The sequence below is a fragment of the Pecten maximus genome, chromosome 4 (assembly GCF_902652985.1).
Source record: "Pecten maximus chromosome 4, xPecMax1.1, whole genome shotgun sequence".
In the NCBI taxonomy this organism is placed as follows: Eukaryota; Metazoa; Mollusca; class Bivalvia; order Pectinida; family Pectinidae; genus Pecten; species Pecten maximus.
In genome coordinates, this window is record NC_047018.1 from 18,998,056 (window position 1) to 19,014,623 (window position 16,568).

Consider the following 16,568-nt stretch of genomic DNA (forward strand, 5'->3'; position numbering starts at 1 on the left):
CACTCAGTATATACCTCTGCTTATTGGCATAGGCCGCCTGTATGTCAAGCATAGCTTGGAGCTCATAGGGGTCACTTGAAATAAGGGTTACATCATCTTCGACTGTTGGTATTCCGCAGTAGACGTGGCCTAGGTGTATCCCAAGCTGATTCTGTTCGAAAGTGGCAAGTAGGTTGTTTATGAAGATTTTATAGGCACTGTGGGACCAGACTCCGCCTTGACGTACTCCCTGTTGCTCTAACACAGGTCTTGATGTTCTCCCTTTCCATTTATTCTCGAGGTTACGTCTTCATACCAGTTCTTAAAGAATGTCCAGTTGTCACCAGTTAGGCCGAAATTATACATTTCACGTAATAGCCCAGCATGCCATAAGATGTCGAATGCTTTCTTGGCGTCCATTAGTGCAACGTACAGTGGAGATCGGGTTTTATTTGCTTCAGTGATAAGTTCAGTAAGTATGAGTGCTGCAGCAGTTGGCATTTCATTTTTCGTGAATCCTTTCTGCAGTTTGGATTGCTGTTTCAGTATTAAAGAGTTGTTATGTTGGAGGTGTATCTTCTCAATTACTTTCCCGATAATGTTTGTGACTGTTATTTTACGATACGAGTTTGGATCTGTGTTTTGCTTTCCTTTTTTGAGTACAGGTGTAGCTATGCCAGCTTTCAGGAGATCCGGTATATATAAGTTCTTGAATATATAGTTTATGATGATTGTCAAAATGGAGGTAAGTGTTGGGCCTCCATACTTTAAGTGTTCAGCCGATATACCTTCCTGGTCTGGTGATTTTCCGTTTTTGAATGACATTATAGTGTTTGAAACTTCTTCTATGGTTATGGTTGGTAAGATTTTGATGTTGTGATTCTCAAACATCGTTGTTAAGGTTTCAATGTCATTTGTTACTAAGTCCTCGTGATCACTGTCGAAGTCACTATGGGATATTGGGGTAGATAGCTCCTCGAAGTAGTCAGCCCAAGCATTACAAATACTGTTATCGTCATTATAGAGTTTTGTTTTATACAGAAGGGTTGAGGTTGCAGTGTTGGCTGGATTTCGTTGATTGTTTTATTAGCTGATAGAATTCAGTACGATTTCTCTCGTCAAGGTCCATTAGCTGCTTGTATCTGTCCGTTCGGTTTGCTGCCTCAAGTTGACGTTGTAGCGATCGTAGTTTCTTTTTAGATTGCAATTTATTTTGGTAGTGAATATTGTCTCGAGCAGCTGGCTTTCCTGCAGCTTTCCATCTGGCATGGTGAATCTTACTTTGCTTTGTGGCCTCTGCTAATTTTGGAGGCCATGTCCTCTTTACTGACCTTTGCTTTCTTTGCCTTGCGCTTGCCTCCTTGGTTGTCAGCAGATGTTGATAGTATGTTGATTAACTTTTCTATAAACCCCGGTAGAATTTCATTGGTAAGATTTTTACTGTCATCAATGAGCTCACTTAGTCTTTTCTCACTTTCTTGTTGGTAGACCATTTTATCCACCTTGCTCCAGAGGACTCTAGATTTAGGGTGTTTGTTAGCATTATCCTTGGGTAGTTTTAGTACGCATGGTACTGTAACAAGTATAGGATCGTGGGTGGAGTTATTACACGCTTCCCTTTCGAAAAGTGTGTATGATGATATGAGATTCCCGGATTCAGCAAAAGAGTCGATCTGCGATGTATCTCGGCCATTGTGGTGATAGAAAGTAGGACTTGTGTTGTTAATCTGTGGTATATGGAGGTTATTTTCGGTGATGAAAGTTTGAAATAATTTGTCTTGAGGCGAGTTCAGGGAAGCGTTGATATCACCGCCTATAATTATATTGGCAGTTACGTTGTATTTTGCTATGATTTCAGTCAGTTCGTCTAGGGTTTCCTGGTAGTCTGCGTTGCTGTTACCCCTGCAGGGCATGTAAACACACAGGAATAAGATCGGGTTAGGTAGATTGAGGCGAAGACCTACTATTCTTTCCCCACCATCCGGAATGTATTTACGCTGATTGAGACCCCTGTATGACCTCTTGTTCTTTTCTGTGGATCACATGTTGAATTGTCGTCGAAACATTTTGAAAAGCAGACGTATTCTTCCAAGCGGTTGTTCAGCTTGTGTATGTCATAGCTGTGAAGCCAGTGTTCTTGCAGCAGTATTATATCCGAGCGTTTTGCTAGTATATCTAAATAGAGCTTGTTGGAGTGAAATCCTTCTATATTGAGTGTGGTTATGGTAAGAGTGTTCTTAGTATCATCATGTTGGCTGTGACCATTGTTACAAACTGCCGTTTCCATGACGACTTTCTCGGTGATATTGGGGGAAGGCGGAGACATGTCCGTTCCCTGTGCTGAGTTGTTGGGTTCCTCACATTTGGGCGATGCGGCGTGTATAACTCGTGGTTCAGTGGACTCATGCGAGGATGGACTTTCGAGTATTCTGCTGACGTGTTCCCGTGCGTTTCCATTTGTGGGTGAGGATGATTTGGAGTTTTGTAGTCCTTTTTCCTCACCTTCGGCGGCGAGGGTTTGTCTATAAAATCCGGCATGCCGTTGTTTGTGTCGAACGATATGGGGTTCAGTGTCAGAGGTTGTGTCTCGCTGTATTGTAGGTTTTGTTGTGTATGGAATTCTGATGTGTTGCTCAAGTCGTGATTCACAGGGTTGCCTCTTTTCCGCCGCCTTCTGCGACCACTTGTAGATGTGCTTCCTTTTGGATCGTTCTTGCAAGGTGCAGCATTTTTTATGAGTAGTAGCTCTGTATTGTTTTTATGGACATCCAGTTCTAGTTGCCTCAATTTTTGTTCCATAGACCATAGCTTTACTTCACTTATTTCAGATTTTTCTGGTTGGGATTGTGCGTTATTCCGGTTCTGGGTACGGATGAGTTCAAATTGGTCAATACGTTGTGTGGCTATGGCTAGGGATTGTTTAAGATCCTTATTTTTCTCCTCCAGAGTGATAGCGTAAGAGCGATTTGTGGCAAGCTGCTTTTTCATTTGAGAAATGTCAGTTTCCTGACATCTTTTTATTTTATAAGCTTTTCTTTTTGATCTATAGTTGACTTTAGGTGTTCAATTTCCGTCTGTAGGATAGCGGAGCAATCTGTGTCAACGTTTTGATTTGGTGTTGGTGAGCGTTGTGTGTTTCCAGTTGCAATGGGTATATTGACCCGTCCTGGTGCTTTTTGAGAGAAAGATGGACTAGACTGTGGCATGTGTTGGGTTTCTGCGTTGAGACATGTAGTATCAGTATTAGTACATGTTATAGTAGTACTTGAAGTCACGGTACTTAGTGTTGATTTCTGTTCAATACTAGTTTGCTGGGGTGTGGCACTTTGACTTACATTCATTCTGCTTTTGCTGTCAAGTCATTTTGTGTATTGTTCATTTCATTCCTTTGCGCAGTGCATAATATGCATTCATAATCGAATGTTCACGGGTTAAATTTTCACACTTATAGTGAAACCACTGGCTGCAAATACCACATGCAACAGAGTTTGGAGTGTCGTCACACAATCTGTCGCACACTGGGCACTTTGGGTAGGTAGGAATGCTATTAACTATTGCAGGGTAGCTGTGTCTCTGAGAAGTATCGGATGAATTCTTGGAAGTTGGTAAAGTAGTAGTACCCGGCTGAAGTTTGTTTGGTTTTCAGGAGTGCAGTTTTGATTGCTTTTAGAGCTTAGATATCACAGTATTCACGGATCATCTTGTTTATCGCGATAAATTGGGTGTTTTTGTCCAAAATAACAAGGATTTTGTGCAGATAATTTTTTACAAACAGTTGTACATGTTTATGATTGCCATTTAGGAGTAAGCGAGATGTTGAGTTGTAAAAGTTAAAAAAAAAAAAATTTGTTGCTTCCACATTTAACTGCAACAGATTCAGAGACGACATCACCTACATTATCCGTAGTTTGTGTTATGTGCGTGGACACTGGCTGGCTACTCAGGTAGTTGCATGTGACAGTTTTGAATTCCTCGTATGCCGCCGCTGAAAAGATTAATATAATATTGTTTTTAGCCATGTTGACAGAGACCGTGTAAGGCCTTTTTGAAGCTTCAATTTTCTTGTCAATTGCTTTTTGTTTATCCATCACATAGTTCACATTGAGAGCATTACTTTTGTCTTTTTCTGTAGTTGTCCTGCGCCGATTAGCCACAGTTGGCGTAAACGGGGCTTTGGCTGCACGTAGCCTGTTGCTCTGTCGTCTTGATAGTTCCATGGCTACCTGTGACTAGGAGCAAAACTTACTCGGGGTCGGGAATTGGTATTTAAAATAATCTAAGCTATGGTATCTTTAAGTTTAAAAGGGTAAAACGTGGGTAAAAGCAACGTTTGTTGCACTGGGCTCGATAAAACAAAACAATAATTTGTGTCGTAAAAACAGGGGGAAGAAAAAAAAAACACAAGTTAAAAGCAGGAATGTAAAACTTAGTAAAAAAGTTCTAGACGCAGTGATAAGTTCTGGAGTTCTACAAGATCAACAATCACAGCCGTGTTATTGGAATAGCTTTTTAAGCCGGTAGGGTTCAAGCTATAATTATGTGTTGCGAACACCCAAAAAACTAAAATGGCGGCTCAACCGCCCGAGGTAGAAACGATGAAAAAGTTAAATTCCAGTGTTTAGGGGGCAGGAGCTCTGGACAAAAGGGTAGCTCGTCACTCTCGGTAGAAACAATTACAGGTAAAATACTTAAAACTTATAGGGGTAAAGTTTAGGTGTATAAAACCGTAAAAAATCTTGGGAGCTCTTCCTCTTTCCGTCCGCCATCTTCGGCCGCACATGCGCATCCTTGAAGCTAAAATCTGTTTACTGGCAGATGACACGGATGCATAACAGCGATGCCGTAGAATAGCAGAAAGATCTTGAAAAACTATCGTTCTGGGTAAAAAAAAAGGACAAATGTATCCGATCAGAGCAAGTATGACGTGTTATATGTGACTAGTTTACTCTATACGGACACACATTAGACGGTGTAGATCAGGCTAACTAAGTATAGGAGTGTTACCATCACATCTCGCCTTCATCTGTTCCAACTTGAATTCTAATCTGGGCTAATAAGGAGGACCTTTAAAGTTGGCTCATTGTCAGCCATATTACAGACATACAAATCACTAGTACGACCATCACTAGAACATTCCTGCAAACTATGGGACCTGTCAAACCAGAGATGTGTATCAGATATACAAGTCTCTGGTCAAACAAAACCAATATTGATGAAATGGTACAGAGAGGTGTGTACAGTATGTAAAGTGAAGAGTCACCTTACTAGCTCAGTCTAGCCTGGTAGTAGATGTTTGCCTTGAGAGTGAGAGGTTCCATCCCAGGCATGACATTTTTCATTATTCCTTCCTATCACACAACTGTGATAAATACAGTTACTGACCATTTGAAATTGCATCCACTCGTGTATGCACCTTAATATTGTAATAGAAGAGGGAAAATGCACGGCCATACCGGGGTTCAAACCCGGGACCTCCGAACACTAGCCGGATGCTCTACCAATTGAGCTACCTGGTCGCCGACGATCGACCCAGTCTAGTTCCACTACATTATCATCAACAACAAAATCAGCGTAGCCTATTCAAACAGAACAATACCACCAACTTGTCACTCCAGACATAAACTTCCGACCAGAAATGCTTCATTTTTTACTCAACCATATCCGAGTGGAATCAGCTCCCTTTTGTCTTTAGCCTCACAAAATTCTTTTCAGCTCTTCAATACCAATTAAATTGTCTTTGTGACATTTCTGTTACTTCTCTTGCTCTGACAGTTACTTTCAGATTATTGAAGTTGGTCCATTTAGAAATAGGGGCCGCGGTGGCCGAGTGGTTAAGGTATCCCGATACTTAATCACTAGCCCTCCACCTCTGGGTTGCGAGTTCAAAACCTACGCCGAGTAGTTGCCAGGTACTGACCGTAGGCCGGTCGTTTTTCTCCGGGTACTCCGGCTTTCCCCCACCTCCAAAACCTGGCACGTCCTTAAATGACACTGACTGTTAATAGGACGTTAAACAAAAACAAACCAAAACCATTAAGAAAAAGGAAGATCAATACAACAGGTGGTGTGCATCAGGGGGTAGTCATACATCCCTGTATGTTAATCTGAACACCAGGTACCTAAATGTACCATACATGTGTCAGGGGGTAGTCATACATCCCTGTATGTTAATCTGAACACCAGGAACCTAAATGTACCATACATGTGTCAGGGGGTAGTCATACATCCCTGTATGTTAATCTGAACACCAGGGACCTAAATGTACCATACATGTGTGTCAGGGGGTTGTCATACATCCCTGTATGTTAATCTGAACACCAGGTACATCAATCTACCATACATGTGTGTCAGGGGGTTGTCATACACCCCTGTATGTTAATCTGAACACCAGGTACCTAAATGTACCATACATGTGTCAGGGGTAGTCATACACCCCTGTATGTTAATCTGAACACCAGGGACCTAAATGTACCATACATGTGTCAGGGGGTAGTCATACACCCCTGTATGTTAATATGAACACCAGGGACATCAATGTACCATACATGTGTCAGGGGGTAGTCATACATCCCTGTATGTTAATATGAACACCAGGGACATCAATGTACCATACATGTGTCAGGGGTAGTCATACATCCCTGTATGTTAATCTGAACACCAGGGACCTAAATGTACCATACATGTGTCAGGGGGCAGTCATACATCCCTGTATGTTAATCTGAACACCAGGGACCTAAATGTACCATACATGTGTCAGGGGGTAGTCATACATCCCTGTATGTTAATATGAACACCAGGGACCTAAATGTACCATACATGTGTCAGGGGGTAGTCATACATCCCTGTATGTTAATCTGAACACCAGGGACCTAAATGTACCATACATGTGTCAGGGGGTAGTCATACATCCCTGTATGTTAATATGAACACCAGGGACCTAAATGTACCATACATGTGTCAGGGGGTAGTCATACATCCCTGTATGTTAATATGAACACCAGGAACCTGAATGTACCATACATGTGTCAGGGTGGAGTCATACATCCCTGTATGTTAATCTGAACACCAGGGACCTAAATGTACCATACATGTGTCAGGGGGTAGTCATACATCCCTGTATGTTAATATGAACACCAGGGACCTGAATGTACCATACATGTGTCAGGGGGTAGTCATACATCCCTGTATGTTAATCTGAACACCAGGAACCTAAATGTACCATACATGTGTCAGGGGGTAGTCATACATCCCTGTATGTTAATATAAACACCAGGAACCTGAATGTACCATACATGTGTCAGGGTGGAGTCATACACCCCTGTATGTTAATATGAACACCAGGGACCTCAATGTACCATACATGTGTCAGGGGGTAGTCATACATCCCTGTATGTTAATATGAACACCAGGAACCTAAATGTACCATACATGTGTCAGGGGGTAGTCATACATTGTACATCCCTGTATGTTGATATGGGCATCAGTAACCTGGATGTACCATACATGTGTACAAGGTGGCATCAGGTCTTTGTTTTCTATTTAATAACTTCCATTATCTATGGTCTAATGTTCTCCATTTGATCAAAGTCTTTTTTTTGTACATGTATTGTTAAGGATGCTGGAATCAGATCCCATTCTTCAGTTTCCAGTATAGGTTCGTGACCTTTTGTTAATCTTTTGTCATGTTATCTGATTAGAGATCTAAAATCTATACAATCTCTGGTAGGGGCTTATTCTACATACTCAGTATGATACATTACAACTCTGTCAATGACAATTGCCTTATTTGGTTGTATGGAGAGTTCAGGTGTAATTCGCCATAATATTGAATTATGTCCCTTTATTCATTTTTACTCACAAATTAATACAGAAGAATGAATTGACTTTGATTTGAATTGTCTTAATTGTTATATATTCTTTGCTATCTTATTCTGTCCTCAATAATAGCAAACAAAAAAAGAATCCCCTTGAACATATTTATATGTAGTATTATGAGGATGAACACTTTATATTGTCCTACAGAATGAAAACAGTTGTACAAGCACAACAAACACAGCTGAATTTGTTCCAAGTTTATTGATATCAATGACTGTATACTCTCAGATAATGACATATTTCCATGACAACCTAACAAGAACTACTATACAACGTAGGTACATCAGCAGCTAGGGAGCCAACAAGTCTATGAATGATCTGACACAGATTGCCATGGTAACACAGATGTTTAGACAAGTCGCCATGGTAACACAGATGTTTACAGTCCTTTTGTGACCATATACTATACTTTATATTACAGACATATTTAGGAATAACATTATGGGATAGATTAATGTTTTAATGAAGGAAAATCCAAAATGGCTTTTTTCTATTTCAAGTTTTTTATACAAGAGATTCACAGAAACGTATAAGAAAATGGAGATCCACTGTACAGCTATAGAGCTATATATAAAATATGGCCGACTAAAAATGTCGTACATATTCTTAATCGTCATAGTAACAAACAAAACACGCACTGTGAGTCACATGACTAGAATGGAACCACAAGACACGGCAGTGTCATGATCAAAGTCTGGAGGAGCACTACAGAATAAGACACCTACTGATGAGATTTACACCTGCTAACGAGATTTTATAACTTTGAACATTAATTATATATGAAATACATGCTATTGCACCCTTGGAGGGTAAAATGGATACTGAAAACTCAAAATAGCCCAAAAACTGATTGTCTTCTACTATGGTATACAACAGCTACTGGCCTACAGTGAGATCTAGGAACTTTGTGGTCAGATGGAGTGGCCCTTAATAACTACACATATGGCAAGGTCAGTTTCTGGTCAAACTCTGGAACAGGAACACTTTTCCTATCCAACATTAGTTCTGGTAAATAATAGGCCAGGTGGCACTGCATTTGCCTGATGACTGTGTATCAAGTTTGGTTGGTTGAATGTAAACTCTACATATTCACAATGTATTTCATATACAAATATTCTCTGAACTTATTTGAATCAATCCAAATTGCCCATTCAAATCCCCACTTTTTGCTTCATTACTTAATTAAACAGGTTTAAAATCTGATGATTTTCTAAATATATGTTTTTAAAATGTTGATTTCTACTTTGACATACCTAAATATTAAAAAGAAAATTACAAATATTTAAAATTTGATTGACCAATGGTACCACTATTTTTGAGTTTTTAGACATTTTGCTATGCATTATGTGTACTGGGTGGTACACACATGTATGTTTATAAATAATTTCCATTTAACACATCAAATTACCTACAATAAAGTAAAGTGCTCCATATTACCATTCCATTTCATACTTTCTCAAGTTAAATACTATTATTATCATTATTATGCACAAAAACTAAGAATGTTATTCAAGTTAAAACTTGTCTTTTACAAAAAAACAAATGAATCATAACTTTAATATGTAATAATTGCATTGCAAATATGTTTTCAATACCGCAGGTAATAATAATAATAATAATAAAAAAATGGTCTTGCACATTCAGCACATTTAATGATAGGTGAAAATAAATGGAGAATGACATGACAAATTGATGATCTAATGATGGACTAGTGGTAACTTGGAGGGGTTAAATGAACAATGAAATAAATGAAATTGGCTTTAATGGTGACGGACAATACTAGTACAATACTTAAGTTGGTCGTTTATATGTACAATGTATAACACAGGTGTGTTTAGAAGTTAGATTTGTATGTATTGGAATAACAGACCTATGTAAATGTAGAGAAACTGATGAGACAGGCTATCCATGTTTGACATGGACATTAATATTCCTTGCCTATACCTAAAATATGATACGGTACTTGGTCAATGTTGAATTTTGGCAAAAGAAGTGCTATATATCCGATTTGCTTACACATGTATGGATTTTTGTGGTTGATAACAGAATTCGGTCTATACTCTACATTATACATAGGTCTGACATTTCAACAAATCTGCAACATATCACAAGTACGCTACAGGCTAGACACACTGATCGCAGACGTCAGGACACAATACAAATTTTACTGGCTCATTTTTTTATCCAGTCGCGAAACGGACAAGCAAGATATCTGTATTATATTTATATATATATATATGTATGTGATGTTCATACTGCGATATACAAAAATTAATTCAATATAAATACTTCCAGCTATTGTTCTTAAACAATGTATTCAAACATGGCAAATTAAAAATAAGGTAAAAATGTAAAAATGGAAATGAAATCTTTTGTTTTACAAATTACAGATGTTGTCCAACCTAAGCTTGGGTAGGTATGAATCCGTTGATACAGACATCGTGTATATTTCAATATAAAGCCTTCTGTGCTTTCCTCCTGTAGATACATTAACATTTTCTATGGTAATCACACTCTTTAGTGACCATTTTTTCTCATGGAGACTTTGAAAGGTTTCTATGGTAACCAGATTTATCATATCTAGCCTTAAAGGTTTCCAATGATATATTACAAAGGTTTCTAATGTAACCTTAAGTTTCCACAAATACACAGGAACTGTATCCTTTATAATGTTTCTTTGGAAAAGTAATGTTTTTGATATATACAGCCTGAATATATGGATTTCTCGGTGGACATAACTGTGACCTCTCGACCTTTAGCTGTGCGTATAGCCTCTTCATCAACTGTCTCTAATATTTTGAAATTTAGAAATATACAATTGTTCCTTTTTATCAAATGCATATATTTTTTAAAGAAATAGTGATGTAGGTATGTACTGCCATAATTAAAATTCCATGACAATAATAAAATAAAGAGAATTTAATGATACAAAATGTGTAATTGAACCTGAACGGAGATTTTATATCAGAAGTGTGTACCTTAATGGAGACATTCAGCATGCCATTTGTTTTGTACAATAAGATGACAGGAGATGAAGAGACATACAAGGTTAATAAATCGGTCTTTCTATAATTTGTATATAAATTATTCTACTATATAGAGCATGCAAGTCATGAGCCAATCAACTGACTATAACTTCTGAACAGCTTCCATACACATACATACTATAATGTCACTCTGTATTGTCAATCTATAAATAACCCGCCCAGAATATATCGTACCTACATAACTGTCACACACACCCTCACACACATACGAACAGCTCCAGTGTAACACAGCACAGTAGAAGCAGTGACAGCTGAACCTTGTCTGTTTCTACTCCTGCTTAAATAAAGCATTCTGTTGCTATGGTGATGACTATCCTCTAACAATAGTAAACCATACTTTCTAAAACACAGTTCACTATAATGCAAGGTGTCCGAGTTTGGGGGTCAAAGTTCAACGCAATAAATATGGACACAAGTGCGGACAGGTTGTCACAGGAACAAAATGCAAATGGTTGATATATATATATAATATATATATACATTAAAAAAAAAATATCGGTGGTTTTAATCAAAATTGTTGATTGGGCAGATGAACAACAAGCACATTGATCTCACACTCTACAGAAAGGCAAAAACTAAACAAAGCACCATAACTATCAATGTAAATAAATGGTCCGATCACCGTTCCCTTCAGGAGAACATTTTTATACCAATGTTCTTCTTTTCAAACATGAACGTCTTAGAGCCAATATTCCATCACAAACCCCAGAGGGCAGATAACTCATTATGTTTTCTTTGTAATTATATTGTAACCTGATCCGTTCCACACACATGCTTTCATGCACACCTCATACTATCTTTGGCAACATAAAGATGAAGTGGAGTGAACACCGACCCACAATGTATATACCATTGTACCATGTTTATATCCTATGGAAGTCTATAATGCTACGTCAATGGTACTGAAATCACATAAAAATTTCTAGTCAAAATAGCCACTGATCTGTAATACATTGTATTACACTGTAATACGCTGTAATAAATTGTATTACACTGTAATACACTGATCTGTAATACACTGATCTGTAATACATTGATCTGTAATACACTGATCTGTAATACGCTGTAATACACTGATCCTATACGAGATGCTCGTCCAGTCTCTGGTTACGTACAGGTCCCACATCCAGTAATGACTTCACTATGACAGGAACAAGTCATGGCCGCATCATGAGTGTCTTGGTCCATTGCTACAATGATCAGCGGTCAAACGTCCAAGATGTCCAGCATGTTTTTAACATGCTTACCATATGTTTGGGTGCAGTGGTTAATTAATATTGCACATGTTGCAATGACTCTTCGAGTCATTTTGACTGTCGTCCATTTTCTCATCTTCATTAATACACAATTGGTCCTTTTTCCACATAGATTTTCTCGACTACGATGCTTGATACATCAACAAATGTCTTGTGCATTGTCTCCCTTTAATTGTCCGACAATGAATGACAAATCGTATCAATCTATGAACACCACCACATAATAGTTTATGTTTTCATACAGTGTTGACAGACACTGACTTATTTGGCTGTTATGATGTCACATGACTGTGTCACATGACACACAATGAAGGTTGTCCCGCTGTCACTGTGGAAACACCTGCGTTTGTTAGTGCAGCAACACAACTACGCTGCGTAGTGGTCGAAGGATCCTAAGTACTCGAGAGCAGCCCGGTAACAGAACTGGTACTGGTCCTACACAAACAAACATTTCATTATTGTTTTAATCTGTATCTTAGCCACAAAGTTGAATTTCTCAATGTGAAAAGTAAGGGAGATTGTTAATCTTACATTATAAAATCACGATGTTAATACCTTCAATTTTCTTATTGTAAAAGGTGATAACAATACAAACCAATCACAGGTCACCATGATATTTATGTAGTATATGTCAACATTGTTAAACATGGTCAAGTATTACTCTTAAGCTTGGTGCTGTGAGTTAAAGCTATACCTGCTGACAGCAGTCAGTTTATTACTTCACTTATCTTTGTTATATATCTATAGTTCATCTGATAAGTCAGGATATTTCTTTTTTTTAAAACAAAGACTTAAAGTCTTCTTCTTTAAACCAATAAACCAAGACTACAATCCTACCTCTGTCTGGACCATGGCTGGTCTTTGTGTCCTCAGCATTTTGACTGTCTGGAACATGTCAACCACGCCCTCATACCTCATTCTCTCTAGGACTATACTCAGGGTTATAAACACACCTGTTCTGCCCACACCAGCACTGAAACCAACATCATGTACATTACAGATACACATTCTCATCCATCAATCTAGTATATACCTAGAAATATCATAAAATTACACAGGTATAAACTTAGAAAAGTTACACCTAAAATGTCATAAAATTACACAGGTATAAACTTACAGTTACACCTAAAATATCATAAAATTTACCCAGGTACATCAGAATTGTCATAAAAAAACAAAACAAAATTATAAAATAGTGTACAACAATAAGTGTCTGGGTATTATCAAAATTCAGAATAATAAAGTTCTGCTATGTTCCATTAATATAATCACCACTTATACCTAGATACCATGATGATGACCATGATTATGACCATGATTATGATTATGACCATGATTAGCACATTTTTGACCAGTACTGACCTGCAGTGAACAGAGATTGGTCCCTCCTGTCCAAACTGTTCCTTGGTTTTGTGCACCTGACCGATGAAGTCGATAAAGCCCTCTCCAGATTTAGGCACGCCCTGCTCTGGCCAGTCCGTAAACTGGAACTGTCTGATGGTTCGAGACTGACCATCCTGTGGCATAAAAAGGAATATCTCAGAAACTTGTAAACAATAGCAATTCTGAGAAGTACTGCTGTATAGAATTAAAAAAAACATTTTCAGATATTTCTTGGATATCTTTTTGCATCATGTCAAATTCACCAGGCCTTTGGAGAACTTACCCTGGCATCTGTGACCTTGAACTCTCTCAAGATGTACTGTGGCATATTGTACTCAGCCATTGGGTCAACAACAAAGTACTGATACCTTGCTGACCGCTCACTTGGCCAGTACTGGTGGCATTTCTCCTGTAACCATGGAAACAGAGACACACATAGTATGTTTATTCACCATTAAAGCTGAAATTTTTGTCACCAGTAAACATCAATTAGATAAAGGATTTGAGAAAATGACATGAAACAGGTTCTACAGACTGTCAAAAGATATTTTCATATTTTACTTTTATTGAAATATTCAAATATATCATATCCTTGAAAATTCCATGTAAAGAATATAGTTTGAATCAACATGTTAAACAATGAAATAAGTGTATCAAATAGAAAATGAGATATATAATTGGATGTGAAGTGTTGGATACTTACACGACCCATTTCTCGTAACTTGGTAAGCATGACGATGATTGTGGAGTTATGTTCCCAGAGCATTCTCCAGAAGTCCTCTGTTGTCTCGGACAAAGGTCCCTGGGTAGCCACGTAGGCCTGGCAGTACTTGTACCCCTGTAACAAAATAGTGCTCATCAACGTTTGTAATCTATACAGATAAAGTATAAGGCAAGTACAGTAGTGACTACTGAAAATATCAGTTCCAAATTGTCAAATATTTTCAAAAATTTTAAAGTAAAACAAAAATTTGGTACACTATCAAATATCAAAACTAAACTTGACAAAGTTGATCTGGTAAAAGTTTGACAAATCAGATTTCAGCAGTAAGTCTAAAGTATGACAAGGATTTTAGCCACACCATACTTACATCAATAAAACTGGCGTTGATGTAATCTGAGCCGTCGACTCCTCGGATTGGCTGTAGGGCTACTCTAGTAGATTCAACTGAAAGCAAAAGAGTTTTCAGTGATTTCAAATGTGTTGAATTGAAAACAAAATATTTCAAAAGAATTTTTTTTTTATAAATTGCAGTTTAATAACTACTTTGTATCCTGTTATTTTTCTACTTATGGAATATACCTCTCAACATTGATCTTAAATAATAATCAATTTCATTTTGCATTTGTGTGGTTTGTTTATCATTTCAATATAAATTTGATATGTCCGGTATGAATTTATATGTCCGAGTTACATTGGAAACGGATTGATATAAATATACATGTACATGTACTTTTATGGTAATATGTTAACATAAATATACTTACATAGTAATATGTTAACATACATATACTTACATGGTAATATGTTAACAAGTCTATTCTTGAATTTATTCACTGGAAGATTTGCACTAACGAAGCGATTTGGACTAGCCTTCATGTTTGCTAACCGCTGAAAACATGAAAATATACCATTAACTATTACTCACTTGAGAAATAAGTGTATAGTTAGCAATTTATCAGACAATTATCTTGTGCCTGATCAAGTGTAATTTCAATTTTCTATCATTAGCTCATCCATTGATTTGACTAGTTTTGTGTCCACATCTGACGCAATTAAATTACCTCCCTTGTTAATGTATCTCAACACTAGCCATCGTAAAACTACATGGACAGAAATTTTAAAAAAGAACAGTTTTCTAGATCCGTTATTTATCACTTTTCCTGAATAAATCCCTTACATATCAAAATAACCTGGGCAAATAGCATCAGTTAAAACATTACTATCAATGACATTTAAAATGAACTTCCATTTTACAAAAGTTATACAAATAAAAAAACGAAAAGGACATAATACAAAGGGAGACAATCCTGTTTTCAACAGAAAAGTGAAATAATGAGATAGTTTACCTTGAATTCCAATTCCATGCCTGTAACTGTTTCCCCTGGTTCCGGTTGCATCAGTTTCTGTATGTGTACGGAGAGGTTACGTGCTGGTACCTCTGTATTCCCACAGGTAACAGCTTCTAACAGTGCATCATGGATAAATATATACTGGTCCTCAGTTTGTACCATGTAATTACGTTGTGCTCGTAAGCAGGTCACATGACCATATATATCAACAGTCTTTTCGTGTCGGATTCGTTCCAACATGGCATCTATGACTATGAAGGCTCCTGTTCTCCCAACACCAGCACTGAAGTAAAAGAAGTTACCATTGATTGATATGAAGAGACAGGGCTCACTCGTAACTGACAACAAGTGTCTGGAAACTACTGTAATAGGAAATTAGTGTGCCTAAATATGTGTACCTAAATATGATATTTAAATCAGAAATGTATATATTTCAAGTGATCGGAGACAAGGTAGTAGTTAATCAAAAACAAAAGTTATGTTTAGTTTTATTCTGCATTTGTTGAACCACTTTGAGACAGTGTATGTTGTAATAAATCTGTAAGTTAGAATTTAAAACCATAACTGTTACAACCAATCAAAAACCTTCAAAACGCTCCGTTTTCTTCCTACATGTATCACCCACAAATATTTATATGTAGTTTTATTCAATTCTATTTGTTTTTTTAACTGCAGAAAAGAAATTGACTGAGCAGGATTACATCTCAAGTTATGTGGTACATTAATGTAGTATATGTAGGTGTACCTGCAGTGGACTACCATTGGCCCAGCGTCGGGAGGATTGCTTGTTTTGACACGTCTCATGAACATTAGGAGTGGTGTAGGATGGTCAGGAACACCATGATCTGGCCAGGCGGTGAACTGGAACTGACGGATCTCTCGCTTCTCTGGGAACCCGTACTGTAGGTAATAGGTAGTCACATGTAATGATAATAGTATCACAGGTAATAACTAC

At 37.6% G+C, this 16,568-nt stretch overlaps 2 protein-coding genes across 15 annotated transcripts in view; both read right to left on the bottom strand.

Annotated features, from left to right (window-relative positions):
* Window positions 1-237: 237 nt before the first annotated feature.
* On the bottom strand, window positions 238-1,472 carry LOC117326426. Its single transcript, XM_033883174.1, has 2 exons — window positions 1,261-1,472; window positions 238-985 (listed from the first exon to the last, which is right to left on the bottom strand). Exons 1-2 carry the CDS (start codon window positions 1,470-1,472, stop codon window positions 238-240), a joined length of 960 nt encoding a protein of 319 aa, XP_033739065.1.
* Window positions 1,473-8,039: 6,567 nt separating this feature from the next.
* LOC117325430 (receptor-type tyrosine-protein phosphatase S-like) overlaps window positions 8,040-16,568 on the bottom strand; it is a 176,807-nt gene continuing 168,278 nt past the window's right edge. For all 14 annotated transcript variants that reach the window (XM_033881620.1, XM_033881621.1, XM_033881622.1 and 11 more), the window contains 9 exons: window positions 16,359-16,513; window positions 15,611-15,896; window positions 15,059-15,152; window positions 14,632-14,708; window positions 14,244-14,378; window positions 13,824-13,949; window positions 13,520-13,674; window positions 12,995-13,130; window positions 8,040-12,592 (listed from right to left, as the gene is read on the bottom strand). In XM_033881620.1, the coding sequence (XP_033737511.1) occupies window positions 12,524-12,592; window positions 12,995-13,130; window positions 13,520-13,674; window positions 13,824-13,949; window positions 14,244-14,378; window positions 14,632-14,708; window positions 15,059-15,152; window positions 15,611-15,896; window positions 16,359-16,513 (1,233 nt within the window). In that variant the 3' untranslated portion in view covers window positions 8,040-12,523. The remainder of the gene's footprint in view (window positions 12,593-12,994; window positions 13,131-13,519; window positions 13,675-13,823; window positions 13,950-14,243; window positions 14,379-14,631; window positions 14,709-15,058; window positions 15,153-15,610; window positions 15,897-16,358; window positions 16,514-16,568) is intronic.